The sequence below is a fragment of the Solanum verrucosum genome, unplaced genomic scaffold (genome assembly GCF_900185275.1).
Source record: "Solanum verrucosum unplaced genomic scaffold, falcon-dt-bn FXZP01000047.1, whole genome shotgun sequence".
NCBI lineage: Eukaryota > Viridiplantae > Streptophyta > Magnoliopsida > Solanales > Solanaceae > Solanum > Solanum verrucosum.
The window spans coordinates 242,139-265,156 of record NW_026020155.1 but is presented as its reverse complement, the minus strand read 5'-3'; the positions used below and the strand labels follow the sequence as shown (position 1 = coordinate 265,156).

Genomic DNA, 23,018 nt, shown 5'->3' with positions numbered 1-23,018 from the left:
TCCTGAAGCATGATGCAAGTTCAAATGAATTCCATTTTGGTACTATTTGCTTATTACGAGTGTGGGGTGGGAGCACCTAAGAACAAATTTACACATGAAAAAAAGTCATGTGAATACAGGCTATTCAAGTAAATTCGATATCGTATAATTCAAAAAATATATTTATTATTATTATTTGAAAAAATTCGTAATTGAAAAAGATTGAGTGGCACACTGATTGAAAGCTAGTTTTAATTTCACTTATATTGCACCTTTCATAAGTTAATTGGTACATGTTGTCTCTTAAATCACCATCATAAATAATGTCAAATTGATATTTCATTCTTACCTTAAAAATTAATGGTGCATTCATTATTTTGAAATTTTGAATTCGTCTCTGTTGTGTATACTATACATGTTATAAGTTAAATTCCTTTCGAATTAAAATGAGGCAAGGGAGATAGCAAATTGGAAAAAGTTGAAAAGGAGGAGAAAAAGAAAACCTTTAAGTAATCACCCCAAAAAAAAAGGTTTTTTTAAAAAAAGAATAAGGACAAGAAAGTATATAGAATTGGCTTGTAGTGGTTGAGGAATTTCATTTTGAAAGAAAGAAGAGTGTACTACTGAATTGGACCTATTTCAAGAAGAAATTTTCTTCTATAGTATGATGAGTAACTTCTTTTCACTTTTGACAGATTCAACCAAAAAAAATAAACTTTTGACAGAGATAGTTGATGAAAAACAAAAGGCTTTTTTTTATTTATATATTTTCTTTCTTTTCTCTTTTTTGTAAGGCTAGGACTATGTATGTGGGTCAAAGAGCAAGTCTTTGAGGACATAATTAGTGAAAAAAATTATTGTTTTCTACTATCACATCTCTATTTAAGTACACTAAAGTTTGCTAGGGTGTTTGTACTTTTGTGGCAAAAGTTTTTAGGGAAAATATTTTTGAAAAAAAAATTGCATCTTCACAAAAAATAATTCTAATAATTTGAGTGGTAGATTAGTAAGTACTCCTTCATCTTGGTTTTGGATTTGAATCTTTCTGGGTACGGAGTCGCCTTAGTTTAGTAACAACGGGACTTTTTGATGCTAATTCAAATTTAATTAGGTTTCAATGTGCATATCGAACATAAGGTGAAAAAGAAAATTTTGAGAAAACACACCATCTTAAAAGCAAAAAATAACCGTACACATGATTTCCCTTTTTGTAGTAAAATTTACCAGAAGAAGTATATATATATATATATATATATAAAATAAATAAATAAAAGAGAACGTTCCCTAGAAAAAAACTATTCTAAAAAGTTGTCAAAATGAAAGTAAAAGTATATTGTGTTTCGGTGAAGTGAGCAAGAAAGTGTACATGAAATTAAAGTTTATAAAGATTTCAACTTTTTGTAGTTCAAAAGCACATTTTCAATAATAAAATACTGTATTAAAAGAAAATTTTACGTACTACTTTTTTTTTTAGGGGAAAGCAAACACAAATTGAACTTCAAAGCAGAAACTGTGTTTGCAACGATATAAAGTTATGATTTTAAATTAATGTTTAAAAATATAATTTGGAATAATGATTTCAAATCTTAAATTTTCAAAAAAAGAATTATTCGAGATTTCAAAAAATTTTAAATGTAAAACTTGACTCATAGGTTTATATTTTGTAAAGATTCACATACCACATTAAAAAAATATATTAAAGAATAACTCGTTACTACTAGTGTTGACTAGTAGATCTTTATAAAGTTATATATATATTTAAAAGTTTGTGAATTACAAAATTTATTTTTTTAAAAAATGGAAATATGTAATTTATCAATATAGTGTCTTAAAATATTTTGATATCTTGTTTATGAATTTGTTTAAACAAAATTTCAATTTCAAATCAATCTAATTCTAAATCATGATTTTATATCGCAGGTTGGATGTTGAGGTAAAGCCTAAATAGTTAAATTCGATTACATCTGTTGTTTTGTAAGTGGATTTTCCCATTTGCAAAGGTTAAAATCGAATATATGTAAATTGGTTAGTATATATCAGATGTATGCACAAGATACAGAACAATTCAGATAATGCATTCTTATACTTCTTTTGTAGTATTAGGTTTTTTTGTATACTAATTATATACTAGTACTAATTAATGAATTGAACTTGTACATATTAGTTCTAGTAGCATTATTGTTGTGTTATTATGAGAAACTTTAAGCTCGTTTTTTGATAAAAAAAAAGTTTAGGAATCATATCGTAATGATTTATGATTTGATACCTCTTTTTGATGCAAAAGTGAGTGGCTTTACCAAAAGTAATGACATAACCTTTTATTCCTTGTCTTGTTATTTTTGTCTTCAAAATTGTCTATTGTACTACACATCCCACCATGCAACTCTCCTAATGAGGCCCCTTTTAATTTGTTAAAACCTCTAGCTACCCATTTTACAGTTTTAAAAAAAAATCTTTTTCACTTGTCATAATTTTTTTTACAGTCAGAATGGTATAAATTTTGATTAATATTTTTAAGATATATTTTTTTATTATATTGATATGAGAAAAATTATATGAAATAGCTAAATTTTAATTTTAAAATATCGAATTAATCTAACCAAGTTTAAGCTTTGATAGTTTGTTAAATTTGACTCTCGAAAAATGAAACATTACAACTATTTTGGAATGGAGGAAGGGAGTAACTATCAACCTAATATGGTCCCATATAACTTGTAATATTTGAAAGCAACACGGGACTAATTCGTCTATTTTTTGTGTGTGTGTTTTAAGGGAAGTTTTACCCCTTTTTAATCGAAAAAATACTTCTTTTAAAATATACTTTTTTAAGAGTTTTTGTATTTTTTTTTCTTAAACTCAGAGTCTTAAAGTTTGAGGCGAAAAACGCTTATCATTCAAGAAAACCCCATTTGAAAGATTTTTTTTTTGTTTTTGCCAATAGTTCAATAAGGAATAACAAATTTGCAACTGATAAGATCTGGTGTAACTTGTAAGTCATTGGAATTTGAACAACATGACAGTTGAAACATTTTGAATTTAAACTAGTATTTTTTACTGTCAAATCAATTTTTGAACAATTTTAAAAGGATAACTACTTTGACTGAAGCAAAGCTTCAATATTATACATATATTCAACAGAATCAACAGTTTTAGTCCAATTTTATATTCATATTAAAATATTCACTAAATATATCTATAAAAAATTTATACATATTTTAAAGAACTCATATAACCGTGGGAAGGTCTATTAAAAGGGATAAACTAATTAATCAATTAGGTAAGAGTCCTTCAAGTCTTAAAAATTGGGTAGAAGTGACAAATAATATTAATTATGTTAATAGATGTTTTCTCAATAGTCCCAAACTTTTAACTTTTACACTTTAGTCCAACAATTGTCGTAGTTATAGGGACAACTTTAGCAGTTGTCCAGTTTAGTCTTTTTATTAATATTAAAAATAAAAAAATAGAGGAAAAAGTAATAAAGCCCACTTATTCCTTTTTATAATTGAAAACCTATAAGGCACTTTTATCTATTTTTTTCGATTATGAGGGAATTATTAGGATGTGTTGATGTGACTAACCTCCAAAAAAGATTAAAAGAAAGCAATTTAATATGAGTTGTTTATTGAGATATAGTAATAGTAATTACATTAGAAAAAGTAAAAGCAACAACTCCAATTATAGTTTTATCACTACACTTTGCAAGTAGAATGAGTCCAACAATGACTAATAATATTGGTCCTTAAAAATGAATGGCATCTCATCACGTGAATTACCCATGTGACCCAAGTCAGACCTTGTTCCTTTTTTCAATCATCACACAGTATCATGCACCACTTCTTCCATAATCTCACGTTCAATCTCACACACTATACTTTCCACTTCTTCCTCAAAAAATACACTTGCACCAATTTCCATATCTTTGTCTATCAATGCATCAATATCTTCAAGAACTTGACAATTAGCTGAAGGAAAACTTTGTATTCTCGAGCACAATGTGTCAATCAATTCCTCCCCATCCATCGATCGATGCTTGAAATTGTTGTTTTTTATCAAGATATCGACGAGGAGCTCGTCGACGAGATGGAAAATTAACTTTCGATTGTATTTGAGGGTTAAATTATGTGTGGTAGAATTGAAAAGTTCTAAGTAGTGAAAAATGGAGGGGTCAAGTGGGTGAGAAGGAGAGTACCATTTGGCTAAGGAGATTGGAGTAGTTTTGTCAAGACCCGTACGTTTTAGTATTCTCTGAATGTACTGATGATGAAAATTGAGCCCATCAATGGAAATGACACCGTTACATTTGTCGCGGTTTTCTTGGAGTGTGGTGAGTTTGTAGTAGTACGAATTATGGCTCGAACTACTAGATAACTCTCTGCTGCTCCTTTTCGATGGATAAGTATCTGATTCCTGAGACTGTCGCACAAACAAACATGACCAAATTTACTCATCTTTCAAATTCAACAAATACAAATATTTAACTGTCTTCAAAATTTTCAAGTTCCATAAATTGGGCACAAAAGTTCAAACAAATTACAACTCAGTTTTTCAAATTACAAATATAAAAATCTATTGTCAAACGGGGTTTTTCACATATTTAGATATGAAATTATTATAAGTCACAAATGATTAAAATTCAAATTATTTTGAAAAATCTTGCTATTTTTTTAATGTCTAGTGATAATGCCATGTAAAGTAAAAGTGGAACAGAGAGAATAACATTAATACTATTAATTTGGTACCTGCTTAATGAGTAACTTGGTGGTTGGAGGAGAAGGGTCTTTCCTTAATGGCAAAATAGTTGGAACAGTACTGGTGTTAACAAGTTGATTTGACAATGGAGTTTTCAGCTTGCATTTCTTCTCCGCAAAATTTGCTTTATTTGTTGCTACTGCTGAACGAACAAATAGCTCTTCTTTCTTGCTCCGAATGGCATCGCAAGCTTGCGGTGGCTTCTTTTGAACAAATTTGTCACCTTTTCTTTGTTGCACTTGGTCTTTCGGCGAACTTTGAGGCTTAGGCTTAGTGACAATTTTTGCTGGTAATAATAATGTGGTAGTCTCTGAAAGTGGAGATAATGGTGAAAATTTGGGTGAATGAGAATTTTGATGTTTAGTACCAGTACTCTTGGGCTCCAAAAATCTGAACCTAGGTGAGCAAGAAGGAGTTGTTTGTTTGCTTGGTCTAAAATCATCGTCATTTCCATTTGATGATTTTTTTGGTTTGAGCAACACAACTTGATCATATTTAGCAGCTAATTGATCATCTTTTCTCCTGATACTAGTACTACCAGTGTTGGTAATGTCATGACCAACTTTTCTGCTGACGCTTTCTTTCACTTGCTTCACAATCTGCCTAGCATAGTACCCTGGACTTCTCGTTTGGTTATCATTTTCTTGTTGATAAAAACTCATCCTATTGTTCCTCGCCATTTTCCTACCGACACTGGTAGTTGAAGAAGAATCTGAAAATTCAAATGCATCACCCATGTTCTCTTTATTAATTTGAAGAGATAACCTGTGATGCTGGTGGCGTTGATGATGATCTACATCTGACCTTCTGGCTAAAGATATTCTGGGCGTCTCTGGTAGTGACAGAGTACCTGTAGTGATATAATTAGTATCACTACTTTCAAAGCTACTGAATCGTCTTCTGTTTTGACTGCTCAACTGATTATTATTATTATTATTAACCAACACATTCTTTGACTGTGACTTTGTATTGCAATTAGTTGAAATTGAAATGCGAGGAGAGTTATTGTTTTCAGGGAGGAGATCAAGGCCCATTAGCCTAGCTACTAGAGTTGGGGTCTTGGTCCCCGCTGGTGAGCTGCTGCTACATTCTGATGATATATCATGATCTGTCCTTGTTCTTGATCCTCCTGATGTTGACACTCGCGGTGATCTCGAATCACAGCTTGTTCTGATTTGAATACCTACCTGAAATATAAAATACACAAACCATCTCTATTTTCAAATAAAATTTGTGTCTAATATTCAACTTTCAAAGAACATGAATACTTACCCCACCCCCACCCCAAACAAACAAAACAAAAAAATAGAGTATCTTCTCTCTCTCACTCTACATCATTGGGAAGTGAAAAGCTTATTATAATAATATTTGAAAGAAGATAATGAAGGTAACGGTTACAATTAGACTAACCGGGATATTCAAATTTTGTTCGTCTACTTTCATGGTTGATGAAGACGACAATGAACTTGATACCGATTTCCGTTCTGGAATAGGCTCATCTAATTCCAAGCTGTTTCTTGGTGCTTCAACTCCTGCATTTATCAATAAAAGTTGAAATTAATCAACAAACTAGAGAAAAGAGTTGGGCTGAATGAACCAACTTTTATCAGAAAACATCATGAATAATAGTCCGAGTAAAATTTCTAGATTTGCTACGAGTGATTTTGTTGAGAGTTACCTTTGAGGAGAGAAGGTTCTTTGTGTTGTTGAAAGAAGGAAGGATGATGATGATGATGATGTTGCTTGAGAGAGCGAGATTGTTGGTTCAAAGCTACTTGAAAATGGGGTAAATCGAAGATTTGGAAACACATGCAGCCACCAGGAGGAGGTGTAGCTTCTTCATTAATAATATTATTGATGACTTCTTCTCCTTTTGTTTTTCTTCTACTTCCTCTTTGAGTACTGGATTTATTACTAGTACCACTGCCACTACCCCAGTATAACCACTCTCTACCCATTTGTGTGAGAGCTTTTTTTTTTCAAAAAGCTGGATGCACACAAGTAACAGAAACAAATAAGAATCATGAAAATGACAAAACTAGTATAGTAGGAGTAATAGTCATTACTGAAGAACAAGAAGCGGAAAATGCGGATCCATGAAAGGGATGATTTGAGTATACCTTTTGATCCTGGTGAAGAAAAATTTGCTTTTTATCTGTATTTCTCTTGTCCTCCCTCTGTCACTCACTCACGCACTCCCAAGCAAGTAAGGGAGGAGGAGAAGACCAAAGACCAGAAAACTAACTCTATCTAGTCTTGGGAATAGAAATTTGAAGAGATTGCAATAATAAAGGTTTCTCTTTCTCTCTCTAGTAGTAGTGTTGGGTGAAGAGATCGATATGCGGTATAACAAGGCAATGGCCACTATTCTTCACTTGCGCTTTGTGGGGTTTTAAATACCCGAGGTCATGTGGTTTATTGGGGATCTGCATCTAATCTAATACTCCCTCTACCTTCACTCTTCTTTTTCAAATCATGACGTACTTTATTTATTCCCTCCTATTCTCCTAACCATGGTTAACACCCTCACTGCTAGGTGACCTCCTATTTTTAAGTTTGATTTTGCATATTTCTTAATAAATTATAAATAAAAGGGTAATTTTATTTTATCGCCCTTTGAATATTAATAAATATATTGTCTTGAAAAATGTAATAGAGAAATGACTATAATTAATAATAAAGGTAAATTAGGAATCAAGTGGAAATTATTCATTAATTTCGTAAAGTCGACAAGTCTTGTTAGATATCTCAAAATAATATAGTGGACATCTATTGTTGGACGGAGGGTGTACTAAAACGAAGTGAAGGGAGTATATGTATGACTCTTTTTATCTTAATTTGTTTGTCTGATTTTTGACTTGATACAAAGTTGAAAGTAAAAAAGACTTTTGAATGTGATTTTAGACTAAAATTATGTAGAATGTATCAAAATATCTTTTAATCTTGTGATTATAAACATATTATAAAAGTTGAAATTAAAAAATGATAAAAAGAAAAATCAATCTTTCTTTTTAAAACAAAAAGTAAGACAAGCAACTTGAAATTGTTGGAGTAATAATTTGAGGAAAAAAAATGTATGATATCAATATAATTTTTAAAACACACTTCCATTGTAACTAATTGGATGAACTAAAAATATATATTCTATTACATCCGGGAAGGAACCGAGAGGAGAAAAGAAATAGGGGATGTCATATGCTACTTGCTTGTTCACTTTTATTTATTTATATTTTAAACTTCATAAGTTACCTGAGAAATAATGAATGGTATATATAGTTTATCATAATACTTCTTTCGTTCACTTTTAAGCATTATTTTCATTTTTAAAGTTAAATTATAAGAATTTTGACTAATATTTTATAATATATTTTTCATCATATTAATATGCAAAAGATTGTAATTTATAATACTTTTCATAAGTTTTTAATTATTCATTCAAATACTGATAAGTGTATTTTAAATTTATTAACATAAATAAATTATTTGAACAAAAGCTAAATATGCCCTGCCTACGCTTCAATTGTGAAAGGGATGGAGCAGATATGTTTTTTTTTTTTTTTTAATTTTGTGCTATATGAACATGTATTGAGATTTTGATTATTCAAATTTGCATCGTCTAAAATTTATTTAAAAGGAGACAATGATCACGAATAGGATTTGTTTTCATCCGAAATATTAATACTAAAAAAATACAACAAACTATATTATTCTATCATGATTCTTATTAATTAGTATTCCTTCCGTTTAAAAAAGAATGATCTCCTTTCATTTTTAGTCTGTTTAAAAAAGAATGACCTTTTTCCCTTTTTGGAAACATTTTAATTTCAGCTTTTCACCTGGCATGTTTATGGCCACAAGATTAAAATGTAATTTTATACATTTAACACAACTTTAATTTAAGACCACAAAATTTAAAAGTCTTCTTTATTTTCTTAAACTTCGTGTAAAATCAAAGTAGGTCATTCTTGTGAAACGGAAGGAGTAATAGTTATTTAGAATAATTATTGGATAGCTATGTGGGGAAGGGGAATTTTGTCTCTTACAACAACTAGCATGAATATAATTTTTGAGGTTACTTATGTGAGACATACTATTAAAAGTTGCCTATTTTTTTTTATAAACAAAAGTTACCTATTATAATAATGTAGGTTGTCATTTTTATCTAGTGAGGTAAAAAATCTACACTATCATTGTCAAAATTCAAACTCTATAAATCCTTTTCTTTGAATAATAATCCAAATTCCAAACCTTGAATAGACAAAGGATGATACATCGTCTACTTGGGCGTATAGTTTTCGAGTACTCTGCATAATAGTGACGTAGTATAAAATTGCCAGTATGATAACAAATATACACTGTTCTTTTCAGAGTATTCAACAAAATAAATCTAAGAAATTCTGGCAACTATCTCTTAAATTTAAAATTGAATTTCTACACTTGTCACAAATAATATAAACTTTTATTTTTGACTATATTTATAAATATAAATCCAAAGTTAAATAAAGTGAAAAAGAAAAACCTACTTATCTTATCTACACTTGATGATATTTAATGCTACATTATTTTGAAAAAGTTTAATTTCAAGAAATGGGACCAAAAGTACTTATGGGACATGAGATACGGACTACTTATTAAATTTTTCGAATTGAATAAGAGAATTAATAAATAATTAAAATGCTATTCATAATTAACCACGTAATATTTTTCCCCTTCACATGCTATATAATCATTATAATCATTTACTCCAACTTGTAGAGTTTGCCATGAATGCTCTCTGCTAAGCAAATACATGTTGAATAAAATTCATAATAATTGTGTCAAGGAACAAAGAGAAAACATAATTAACGGCGTGCATAACATGTTTGTAATTGTGATCAAGATAAAAGATAATCGCATTGATAGAAAAGCTTGCGTAACAAAAATATGAATTTCTTTAAAAGTGAATAAGATATTCACACCTGAATCTAAATAACAATTTAGTCATTTTTTGTTAATTTTATTTCAACACGTAAGGCATATATTTTATATAAATATTTATTCATGTGAATACTATTTTATTTTTTTACTTATTATTAATGGTAAATTTTATTTGATTTAATCAAAATTATGAGAGGAAGATAAATATTTTCGTCACGTTACTCCCACAAAATGTATAGTAAATTATGAATATATAGATTAAACTGACACGTTTGCATGTGAGATTCCCGACAATTACTAACTTTTATAATGACAAAAGTGTCCCTGTCACATTGATGGGCCACGGCCCACAGTTGCGAAGTCTACTGATGTGCGCGGCTTATTCTGGGCCTCTTTGGGCTTCTACCAATAAACTTCCAAAAGGCCCCACTTAGGACCACAGCCACGTGTTTCAACACTTCTTTCATAAATGCGCTCCTCCCAATTATCACCGCCTTGAAATAGAATAGAGGAGTGTTAATAGGCCCGTGTGAATTTATAGGCAGTATAATCTCTTCGTAAAATTAAATATTTTATGTATATATTTTTTTTATATGAGTATATTTTTAAATTGTTGATTCACATTCTACAAGAAGATTATTTGATATATTTGATTAATATATATCAAATTCTATATTTAAATGATATATATTTAAAGTTGAACACTTTTGACATAAGCTATGTCTTTGGTGAAGCGGCAATAGATATCCAATTGAATGAAAGAATTCAAGGTTTGAACCCCAAATAGCACAATATTTTTTTGTTTTATTTTAACAGCCACACACCATTATTCTTGGACAACTTTAATAAAATTTCTGGCTCTGTCACTGTTGATAGGATTCTTAGGGATTAATTCACACTAAATACATTTTTTTAAATTTGGTTTGTGGTACATCTGTGTTTTTAGAATTGCTTCTGGATGGAAGTTACTATGAATTCAACAAAATATAATAGGTTTATTTCAAACTCTAGATTCATAGTAAGGAATTCACTTAATTTTTATGAACAAGTTGATCAAAAACTTGTGATTCAAATGCCATAAATTTAAAAATTCTTGATAACATTCTAGATCTTCCTTTAAACCGTACCATCAAGAAGAAAGATTAAGATAATTTCTATCATTAGGCTTTGAATTTAAGATTAAGATTTAGCTTCTTTTTTCAGTGAAGTTGAGCTCGTCGGATCTATTGTCCGTGACGTGAATGATCCTTAATCATTCCCTTCTTATTGCTATTAAATTGGAATATAGGATACGCACAAAGAAAAACTTCATTCGTTGGTTATGAAAACGTTCCCCTCAAGATGTTCACTATTTTATTATCCGGCAAGTTAAGTCATGTTTATTTGACTATAGTTTTTAATTAGTAAGTATCAAAAGATTTAAAATATGGAAGTTGAGATTTTCTATACTTTTTAGATGGTTTTTGAAACATATCAATTTTATTTTTAGAATTATAAAATTGATTTCAAAATTCAATACTATAAATTCGATGCATTGTTCTCATATTTTAACGACAAATTACTATATAGTATATACCCCACTTTCAATGAAACGCAAGTACGTAGTACAAATACCATCACTAGCCCACTCTCCATTGTATCCTCCTTTTGGACAGCAACTTAACGATGTGTACCAAATTCATCACAGAAGAACAATATTGATTTGAAATGTTTTTTATCATTTTTTTTATGACAAATCTGGAATAAATAGTTTTTGGTGTAAAATTTTACTGGTACCTATTTATAATCCTTTCAGGAATAATTAGCTCTGCAGCTTCAACATGTGCCATACGATGTTCTTGTACTATTGGATAAGAGTAAAAGGTGTTCACAATTATCTCTTATATATACATTATTTTTTGAAAAATATAAAGGTCGATGATTAAGATAGACAATTAATAATTAGGTAGTCAAGTGATTTCTTCCTTCAATATAGGAGAGCATGGTTCTAGCTTATTAGAGCACTAAGTTTTCTCGTCTATTTATTATTATTATTATTATTATTATTATTATTATTATATTATATGTATTCTATAATCATATTACCATTAATGTTGTTACTCTTGGATTTTTTTTGTTGTGATCAATATTTTTTTTTTCTACCGTATTTTTATCATAGCTTTTATTTTTATATTAGTCTAACCTATTCTTAAAATATTTTTCCTGAACTGAGGGTCTTTCGATCGTAACCAACCTCTCTACGTACACATCATACTATCTAAAGTACCTCAGTTATAGGATCGCACTGGGTACATCTGTTGTATATTGTCTTTGAAGGGACAACTCAAACTATATAATCATTTTTTTTCTTTCAACTTTTTTTCTTAAAGAAAGATTAACAAACTTGATCAATTATGCCGCGAGAACAAAATACATGAATTTAGTTTTTTCTTAATTAATTATGATTACGATAAAGCGAAAGAAAAAACAAACTTTTACATTGAATAATAATCATATTTTAGAAGTAAGTGTCAAAACACATAATTTAATAATTTGTGCTTCTTTTGTAGTACTTGATACAAAAACTTTATAATAAAAGCCTAATCTAGGTTGGAACAAGCTACCAAAAATCCTAAGATAAGCGCCCAATTCAAATAGAAACAGACACAAAGCTCCAAAATTTCATACTATAATCCGTTGAATCTGGAAAAACTTTGAAATTATTTGACTTAAAAATAGTAGTATATATATAAAATAATGAATTTGGAACCTTAGGATATTTTTTGTTCATATATATATATATGTGATATTAATCATAGATTTGACATAACATACAAATTACAAAATTCTACCGACATAGGAGGATGAGACTTGACGTCTTTACTATTTGATCTTCTTGTCTGGCTATCTCTGGACCATCTTCTTTGTCCATTTCAATCACTACACAAATAAATAAATATCAACTACAAACTTGAAATTTCATAGCTAATTCAATAGTTTATAGGTAATAAGTTTTTTTATATATTGCTGAATAGAATTAGCGACAATTTTTATTGTTTAACTATAAAATTTAATTTATCGATCACCAAGGTTCAGTGAACCTTTCTCGAGCTGCAATGTTAAATTATACAACATTCATGAAGGGGTTAGTGTGAATAATGTTGGGTATTTTCCCTAAATTTTTTTTTATCATAATTGGATTTTTCTTTTTCTAAAAAGAAAATACAAACTTTCATATTTAGCTTATCTTTTTTCTTGTAGAAAAATGTTTACGAGGTAATTCTAGGGGTTTTAGGGTTTTATATAGGGGAGGAATTTGTGTGGACCTTTTTTTATTCCAGGTGAATTGTGTGAGGATTTCTCTCGATATTATGTACTCTCTTTTATATAATGCATTGCTCATGAATTATCTCCTTTTGCGAATGTAGGTCGATTGACCCAACTACGTTTTTATATCTCTTTTGACATTCTTTTAATTATTTATGATTTTTCAAAACTTGCGTTGCTAACTTATAGATGCCACCTGATTTTTCGCTCCTAACAAATATCTATTAACTCTGGTCCAAACGCCTAGTTTGATAGAATTCTACGATGAAGAAATATAAGGCCTATGTGATTAATAAAGTAATACTCCATTAGTCCCTTTTCAAATCACAAAATTGTTAGTTGTACAACTCCTTTTATAAACAAATGATTCATCGGTTAGAGTAAAACTTTTCTTACGTTACATTCACGGTTCCATTTTTTGAAAATTATTAAGTAAAATATTAATTAAAATAAAAATCAAACGTTTTATGAGTAAAATGTACACTGTGGGATGTTTGTTTTGTTGGAATATGTGAAGGTAATCATAATTCAATATGAAACTTTAAGGTGAAGCTTGTACGTGAATCTTTCCAAACTGTACAGCTAAACAGTAGCTTATTAAAAAAAATTAACGTGTCTAAACATTAGGGTACATTTCAAAAGAGAATCTATATATAGTCAATTACTTTCATCGTTTTAAAATATGTGGGGTTTTAGCCTTTTTTTAAAAATAAAATAAAATAATAATTGATACTTCAAATTATTAAGAATGCCTTAATTATGCTTTTTGCAAATTTATTCTTATTTAAATTAACAAATTACATAACCAAAAAACTATTTATAAGAAATTATATTTTTTAAAGGTATTTATACATCTTACTTTCTAGGAATGAATAATTTCATAAGGAATATGCTTAAGCTAAAATTATCACTTATTTTGAAAGGGGAGAAATATACTATTTGAATATGATTTTAATTAAGTTATGGAGTAATGATGAGTGTCATTTATTTATTTATTGGAATCGTCGAAGAAATTTGAAGTCGCTACTCTTTATGAGCAAATGAGATACACTCTCTCATGTGTAAAAGCTCACAAATTATACATGACATATTAATTTACAAATTTAGTACGACAAGTTCAATTAAAAAAATGTTGACATGAAAAATTAATCTCTAAACTTCCTTACAGAATATCGTCTGTTACAATAACTCAACCACCCATCAAGGTAATGAGTATAATTTTACACTATCAATTTATTGGAAATAGTAATGGAGCCGCTCATTAGTTTATCCTTCCCCAAATCCTAAATATAACATATAATTTATATACTATTACGAGTGTAAATATGTATTTTCACTATATGATATGGCCATTAGGATTTATAAAGAGAAAATATTATGTATTTTTCTGAATATATTTTAGGCTGTGGACAGTGAATTTCTTGCTTCATGAGAAATCCGACAATTACATGAGTGATTATTGCAAAATCCGCATATGAAAAAAACGATAAAGTTTCGTAACTAAATATTTATTACCCATTAAATACTACAAATTGTTTAATTAAAAGTGGCGTATCACTTGCTTTATTTTTCAAGCTAATAATAATAATAATAATAATAATAATAATAATAATAATAATAGTAATAATAAGATATTTCAGTAATCAACCTTTTTTATTATTATTTTTTAAAGCCTATTTATCAAGTAGGAAATATCTTGTTTCCTTCCCCTATTAATTAATCTAAAAAAATTAAGAAAAAAACAAAAAATAGAAACGTTGCAAGATCCATCTTTATTTGCATTTTGAAATTTGAGAGTTGATGCCCAAAAGGCTCAGACTAATTTGAAAAATTAAAGAGAGTATATTGGATAGAACTAGTAGAGGGAAATAAATAATAATGATAATAATAGTACAGAAACAAATATCAATGTGAATTGTGATGAAATGATTGAGATCTCTTTATTATCAATCAGAGATTGCTTGTTTGAGCCTAAATATGAAGAAAAATAAATATATATTGAAAGCGTCATCCTTAAAAACGAGTCATATAATGTTCAAAACTGAATTAATCAGACTCCAATACTAATGCTTAACACCATTTGAAAAACTTTAAAAAACAAATTAAAAATAAGAGAAACAAAGAGAGACATGTCTGACATATTATAAGAGAATAAATTATATATAGAGGGAAGTGTGTTGGAGGAGCGTCCGCTACAAAGGGGTGTCATAGGGAGGGGTAAACAACCTTGTCGTCACTTGAATCATTGCTTTCTTAATGTCAGCATATAATTCAAAAGGTTGCCCACATTTTAATTATCAACCTTACACCTATGGACCCTATTTTCACCGTCCTGAAAGATTTGAATTTGGACCTTAAAAATAATAATTATAAAAACGTATAATAACATAAATCTCATAGTATTAGGAGTTACTTGTATTTTATTTCCCTACTATTTTTCAAATTACAAGAATCTTTTAAACTTTATGGATTCTAGATATATCATTGGACTTCTAGATATATAGTGAAGAGATGTATTCAAGAGGGGATGTATCCAAGAGTGGGACAGGACATCTGGATATATAGGAGAAAGATGTATCATAGAGGAAAGAGATGTATGAGAGAGAGAAAGGATGTATCCGAGAGGGAGATAGAGATATGTATCAACAAGAGGGGATTTTTGAATTTTTTTTTTAATAATAGGAAATTTTAGAGATTATGATAATATAAGATGTGTATTTAGGTAATTTTTCCAAAAATATTATAGGGGGCTTTTCTTTTGATGAACTTTACGTGACGCGGTCTGAATAAATCGAAGTCCAATAATGTGAACGTTGGTGATATTAATAGATGGATGATTTGCGCTCTTCGTAGATTAGCCATTCTCTTTTAGAACTTTTCCCCATTTAAGCCAAACTTGATTAAACAATTGTTCCTTTCTTTAAAATTCAAATTCATTTATTATAATTTTAAAGTTGTTTATCAAACATTTAATGATTCCATTTTATTAATCAACTTTAATGAATAAAATCCTATTGAAATTCAATGCATTAAAACCTAGATTGTTTTAGAGTTGTTAGGCCTAGCTATAAATGACTTTAATAGAAGTCACCTAAACCATTGACTTCAAAAATGTTGAGTCACTTTTAAGTGTTAATTTCAGTGACTGAATGGTTGGGCGATTTTAAGCTTTACTTATCATAATTTTCTTTTAAAAGTCAAATGATGTACATTTTGATTAACGTTTTAATATATATTTTTTATTATATCAATATGAAAAAATTAGCAGTTTATACTATTTTTTGAATATTTAAACTTTATTTTAAAATATTGAATAAACGTAATCTAATTTAGTTTTGAAAGTTCGTCAAATTGGCTCTCGATAAGTGCAACATAACAAACGGAAGGAGTACTACTTAATAAGTTCAAATGAAAACTATAAAAATAACAAGATCAATAAGCCATTTTTTAGTAAGTGTTATTTCCAATAGAATTGTTCCAAAAATACCTACAATATTAATTAAATAACTATTTCATTGAACAAAGACTTCTCAATTTATCAACGCTTGACCTTGTAAACGACAATAATTTTATATGTTGGTCTCCAAAACTTCTGATTTTCTTTGAATAATTATCAAATTACTTTCAAATTGTTAAAAAATAACATAAAATACTACAACATTGATTCTACACAAAATGAAAACAATATCAAATTTTGTAAACAAAAAAAAAAAAAAAAAACGGTGTCATGGCAAGCGAAATTGAGATGCAAGCCACATTGTTGTGGTGGGTATTGTCAAGTTATTGAAGAACTATGAATTGATGCTTTCATGATGAAGAGAGAAATTGAAGAAAGAAAGAATGATTTTCATTGATAATGAATCTGGGTACACATTGTTGTATATATACATCCACATGTGATAACTGTAACTAACTTCTGACAAATCTAACTAATTATCTAACACCTTGATTCTAACTAACTTATCAACTAACTAACATTGAATGTTAGTGTACGTCAACACATTTTCTGAGCTCCTTCACACTTCCCCTCAAGTTAGGAGCTATGAAGATATTCTTCATTCCTAACTTGGACATTAAATGTGTATGCAATGCACTACCAAGTCCTTTATGGTAGGCAAATATGCAGGGACAATTAGGCCTTCTTGTATCTTTTCCTAGTAAAATGACAATCTATGTCTATATGTTTGGTCCTTTCATGAAAGACAGGGTTAGCAGCTATTTGTAGAGCTGATTTGTTGTCAGAAAACAATGAAACATGAACCTTAATGTCTACACCTAGTTCCTTAAACAACCCTGTCATCCATATCACTTCAGAGACTGTTGTAGGCGTTGCTCTGTACTCTGCCTCTGCTGAGCTCCTTGACATTGTGGCTTGTTTTTTTAATTTCCAAGAAATAGGTGAATTTCCATGATGCACCAAATAACCAGTAATTGACCTTCTACTATTGATGCAGGCACCCCAATCTGCATCACAGTATACCTTCAGAAGATTATCACCATCAGTAGACATTAATATTCCTAGACCTGGTGCATGCTTCATATATTTAACCAATCTCATGGCTGCATCCATATGAGATTTCTTTGGGGAATGCATAAATTGGCTTAGACTTCGCACAACAAATGCAATGTCTGGCCTTGTTGTGGTGAGATAGAGCAGTCATCATATAAGTTTTTTTATAGTTGGCAGGATCCTTCAATGATGTGTCCTCAGAATTTGGAGTTATGTACTAATTGAATTCTACAGTAGTGAGCTTCTGATTTTGATCCATAGGAGTAGTAACAGTATTAGCACCTGCAAGACCCATGTCTGCCACTAGTTCTAATACGTACTTCCTTTGATGCATTAATATCCCATCATTATTTCTGGCAAACTCAATGCCCAAAAAATATTTAAGTTCTCCCAGGTCTTTGATTTTAAAAGTTGTATGCAATATATCCTTGGTATGCTATATCATTAAGGGGTCATTCCCTGTGAGTAACAAATCATCCAGATACACCAAATCTATAGCAATTTTGTCACCTTCCTTCTTTGTAAACAAGGAATAATCTCTAGTACTCTGATGGAACCCGGAGGAAGTCAAAGATGTGGTAAGTTTAATATTCCACTGCCTAGATTCTTGCTTTAAACCATACAAGGACTTCAGGAGTCTGGACACTTGACCAACACTTTTTTCTTTATTAGAAAAACCTTCTGGGATAGTCATATACACTTCCTTATAGAGATCACCCTGTAGGAAAACATTGTACACATCCATTTGGTACAACCTCCAACCTTTGGATGCTGCCACTGAGATAACAACCCTGACAATAGTCATTTTAACTACTGGAGAGAAAGTTTCCTGATAATCTAACCCCTCCTTCTAACTGTACCCTTTTGCTACCAATCTAGTCTTCAATCTTTCCACTTCACCATTAGCTTTGAATTTTAACTTGTATACCCACTTACATCTTATAGCTTTCTTCCCTTTAGGAAGTGTGACAAGTTTCCAAATGTTGTTATCCTCCAAGGCCTGTATTTCATCCTTCATAGCAAGAATCCATCTTATCTGTAGCAGCTTGTGAATAACTAGCAAGCTCAATTTCTTCAGAGCATTTGGATAAAAAAACTCTGGTACTTTGTGGAGAGGTTAGTGTATGTAATGTTGTCAGCAATAGAATAGACATTTACTAGAACCTGTTTTTAGCACATAGTCCTTGTGCCATATAGGAGGCTTAGAACTTCTCACTGATTTCCTGATTGCATCGGTATGAGACTCACTTCAGGAACTACTGTCACTGGAATTGGATTTGAAGTCAAATTATCATAAGAAAAATGATTAAAAAAAGGCTGATGATCTTTCAAATTCCTTTGAAATGGGAAAGTGGACTCCATGAATACCACATCTCGGCTGACAAAGAATGATCTACTGTCAAGATCATATAATTTGTACCCTTTATGATGCATACTATATCCAACCAACACACTCCTCACTACTCTAGGACCAAACTTGTCCCTCTGAGCAAGATTGGTGGCAAAGCACAAGCATCCAATGACTCTTAAGTGCATTAAGGAAGGAACCTTATTATACAATAACTCAAAATGAGTCTTCCCATTCAAAACAGTGGAGGGTACCCTATTTAGAACATATACAGATGATTCAATACATAGACCCCAGAACTTATTAGGTAGATTACCTTGGAATTTTATTGCTTTAGCTGTCTCAAGAATGTGTCTATGTCTCATTTCCACCACACCATTCTGTTGGGGTGTGTATGGACATGAACTTTCATGCAAAATACCACAAGATTTAAACAATTATGTGCATTCATGACTAAAAAAACTCTCCTCCATTGTCAGACCTCAGTTTTTGAACTTTCACACCAAACTGTGTTTCTACTTCAATGAAAAAAAATTCAATAGCATAATAACATCAGACTTAAGTCTCATCAAGAAAACCCAAGTCCATCTGGAGAAATCATCAACAATTGTTAAAAAAATCTCTTTCCATCAAAAGTTTCCCATTTATAAGGCCCCCATACATCTACATGTAACAATTGAAAAATAACAGTTGATCTACTCACACTATGTGGGAATGGTAGTCTTGTCTGCCTAGCTAGTGGACATACTTCACATTTATTCAAAGTAAAAGACTTGTTATGAAACATAGGTATTCTTTTAAGAACATTCATAGGAACATGACACATCATCTGGTGCCAAGTGATAACATCTACATCAAGTGATGTTGCCAAACATATATCAGATCTTGCCTGCTTGGTCTTTAGTTGTGACTGCATAGTGTATAGTCCTTCGCTTTCTCTACCAATCCCCTTCACCATTCTAGATGAGAGGTCCTGAAAAACACAGTAGTTTGGGGAAAAAATAGCACAACAATTCAAGTCCTTAGTCAATTTAGATACTGACATATGATTAAACTTGAAAGCTGGCACACACAAGACATTGATGAGAGTATCACCTCCTCCTAGAGAGCAGTTCCCTACATGTGAGACTCTAGGTGAATCTAATGTAGGTAGTTGCACTTGTCCTGCATTCTCTATCAATCCCTCAGCTAGTAAGTGTGTATGGTCGTTGATCATGTGATTAGAAGCACATGTATCCACTATCCAATTAACAGATTCATCCTGTTGTGAAAGATAATTACCTGCCATGTGAGCACTTTTATTAGCACAATTACTTCCACCACCAGCAGTAGTGTTTGAGGCAAACATAGGTGAGTCCATAGTAGCTTGATGCTGTTGTATGATATGAGGATAGGGATCAGGTCTGTATTGTTGAGGATAGCATTGAGAGAAACCTCCTTGTTATGGAAAAGGCATCATAGGCATCATCATCTAATGTTGGTGATTGTTATTGTTGCCTGTATAGTAGTCTTGTGTACCTGCAGTGTTAGCAACAAATGAATGATTGCTACCTGTCATAAACCCAATTGCCACATTAGTCCTTCTCTTTTCTTTGTAGTCAGTTGGATATCCAATCAACTTGTAGTAGTCTCTCTTCACATGACCAGTGAGATGGCAAAAATCGCATTTCTTCAGTTTGTTACAATCAGCCTTGATATTCCCTTTCATGTGGCAAAAATCACAAAAGGAATTCCCATTCAAACCTCTCATTTGTTTGTGATTATCATCACCAGACCTAGAAGTATACATAGCAGTAGGATTGGAAGACATCATCCTACTATTCCCTGCAACAATCCTCTAATTTTCATCTTGGTTCACCATGGCATAAACTTGATTCATAGAAGGAACCTGAGGCATTAGTAAAATTTGGCTCCTAGCTTGACTATAGTTGTCACTTAATCCCATCAGAAACTGTAGAACTCTCTGATATTGCAGATGCTCAATGAATTCCCTAGACTTAGGACAATCACATGAGGGAGGGGGCATAATTGAATCATACTCATCCCATAAATCCTTAAGCTTAGAGTAATATGCAGAAAATGAAGAAGTTCCTTGAACAGAAGTGAAGATTTCCTTATGCAATTGAAAAGTCCTAAAACTATTGATTTTATCAAACCTTTCCTCCAGATCTTCCCAAATCAAATTGATGTTTGAACAAAACAAAACTCCACTGAGTAAATCCTTACTTACATTGCACATGAGCCATGAAACCACAATTGCGTTGCATCTGTCCCACAATTTTGCCAAATCGCCTATGTATTGACTCATCTTCACTAAGCCATCAATGAAACCCAATTTATTCCTTCCTAACAAAGCAAGCTTCACAGCTCTGCTTCATAAAGTGTAATTATCAGATCATGTCAACAAAATCCCAATCGACAGTGAACCAGGAGCATCTGATGGATATAAGTACAAAGGATGATGATAGTCGATTGTTGTTGTAATTACAGAAGCATTAGCATTTTCCTCCATGGATGCAAATCCAAAATACACAGAAATTTAGAAGAAATACAGAGAATACAAACACCAGAATCCTTGAATGAGATTAGAACAGAGAATACAAACGGCAGAATCCTTGAATGAGAGTAGAACAGAGAATACAAACGGCAGAATCCTTGAATGAGAGTAGAAATCCTTCAAATTCTCACAAAGCTCTGATACCATGTCAAGTTATTGAAGAACTATGAATTGATGCTTTCATGATGAAGAGAGAAATTGAAGAAAGAAAGAATGATTTTCATTGATAATGAATCTAGGTACACATTGTTGTATATATACATCCACATGTGACAGTTGTAACTAACTTATGACAAATCTAACTAATTATCTAACAACTTGATTCTAACTAACTTATCAACTAACTAACATTGAATGTTAGTGTATGTCAACACATTTTCTGAGCTCCTTCACAGGTATGTCACGCTCCAAACTCGACCCTAACGCAATAGACATTCAATGCTGAGAAACCACACCAAAAATGCCTTATATAGAAATTGAAGAATGAAGAAATGACAATCGAAAGATCCAATTTGTGCGAAGAAAACGAGTAGACAGGGTATTTTAAAAGAGAAAAATATGAGACATCATTTATTTTGGGAAATTGGTACGTCTTGATTACATACATAATTCATTTTAATACATAGTAGATTTATCATAATATTGCTATGTATTGTTATAAATGATAATAATTCAAATGTATCGCTAAATTCAGTAATTATTTATTGAAAGTACTCCCTTTTAAAAAATATGCAACAACTGGACCAAATCGGGTAAATTTAGCACAATTGGGCTAAATATGGTAAGTTAGATTGTTGGGCTGACACAACGCATAATTTGTGGTCTATGCGGCCCACTTACCGTTAAAATAGAAGATGTGCTTGTAAATATTTGGGTACTATTTTTTATTTTTTATTTAGATCTTTCAGGTTGCATTTTACTGATCTTCTATTTTTAAAAAAAATTATATGAATAAAATAATATTTGTAATGGACTGTAAGGAAATGTCATTAAATACTCTACATATTCTTCTGTATATATTATGCCAAATAATTAATAGAGAAATGAGTTAACTATTTACAATTTGTATATATTATGCCAAATAATTAATAGAGGAAATGAGTTAACTTAACTATTTACAATTTGCATGGAAGAAAATAATCTTGCAAAAAGCGAATCTACAGTGGTTGTTGTGGTGATTGGGTTCATGTGAACCAGTAGATTTTGCCCATATATATATATCTTGTCAATATATTAAGAAATTTACGCAGTATTCATAAATATTTAATTGTGCACCTAATTATTATTGAATATTGACTTTAAGGTCATTAAAAGAATCTATAAGTTTCAAATTTTGAATTCTCCCATAAATTTTTATATATTCATTATAAACTAAAAATAAACTTGTAATACACTACAAAACAATTGAGCTGTTTAGAATGTTTAAAAAATAGAAAGGAAACATACTATAAATACATATGCAACACAAATCAAGCTTCTCTATAATAGTTGTTTACATTGAGGCACCGACTAAATTTGAATTGCGCTCTGCAGGGCTTATTTGAGGGTGGCGCTCCCAATAGGGTGTGAAACAAAAAAAAAAAAAAAAAAACTTGTTCACGGAAATATAGATACAACATTTGGCTAAATGAGGTTACCAAAAAGAAATA

General features: G+C 30.6%; 1 protein-coding gene across 1 annotated transcript; it reads right to left on the bottom strand.

Moving 5' to 3' along the window:
* Positions 1-3,579: 3,579 nt before the first annotated feature.
* On the bottom strand, positions 3,580-6,689 carry LOC125828233 (uncharacterized). The gene is made up of 4 exons (XM_049507549.1): positions 6,410-6,689; positions 6,142-6,263; positions 4,722-5,918; positions 3,580-4,395 (listed from the first exon to the last, which is right to left on the bottom strand). Exons 1-4 carry the CDS (start codon positions 6,687-6,689, stop codon positions 3,796-3,798), a joined length of 2,199 nt encoding a protein of 732 aa, XP_049363506.1. The 3' UTR covers positions 3,580-3,795.
* Positions 6,690-23,018: the final 16,329 nt, after the last annotated feature.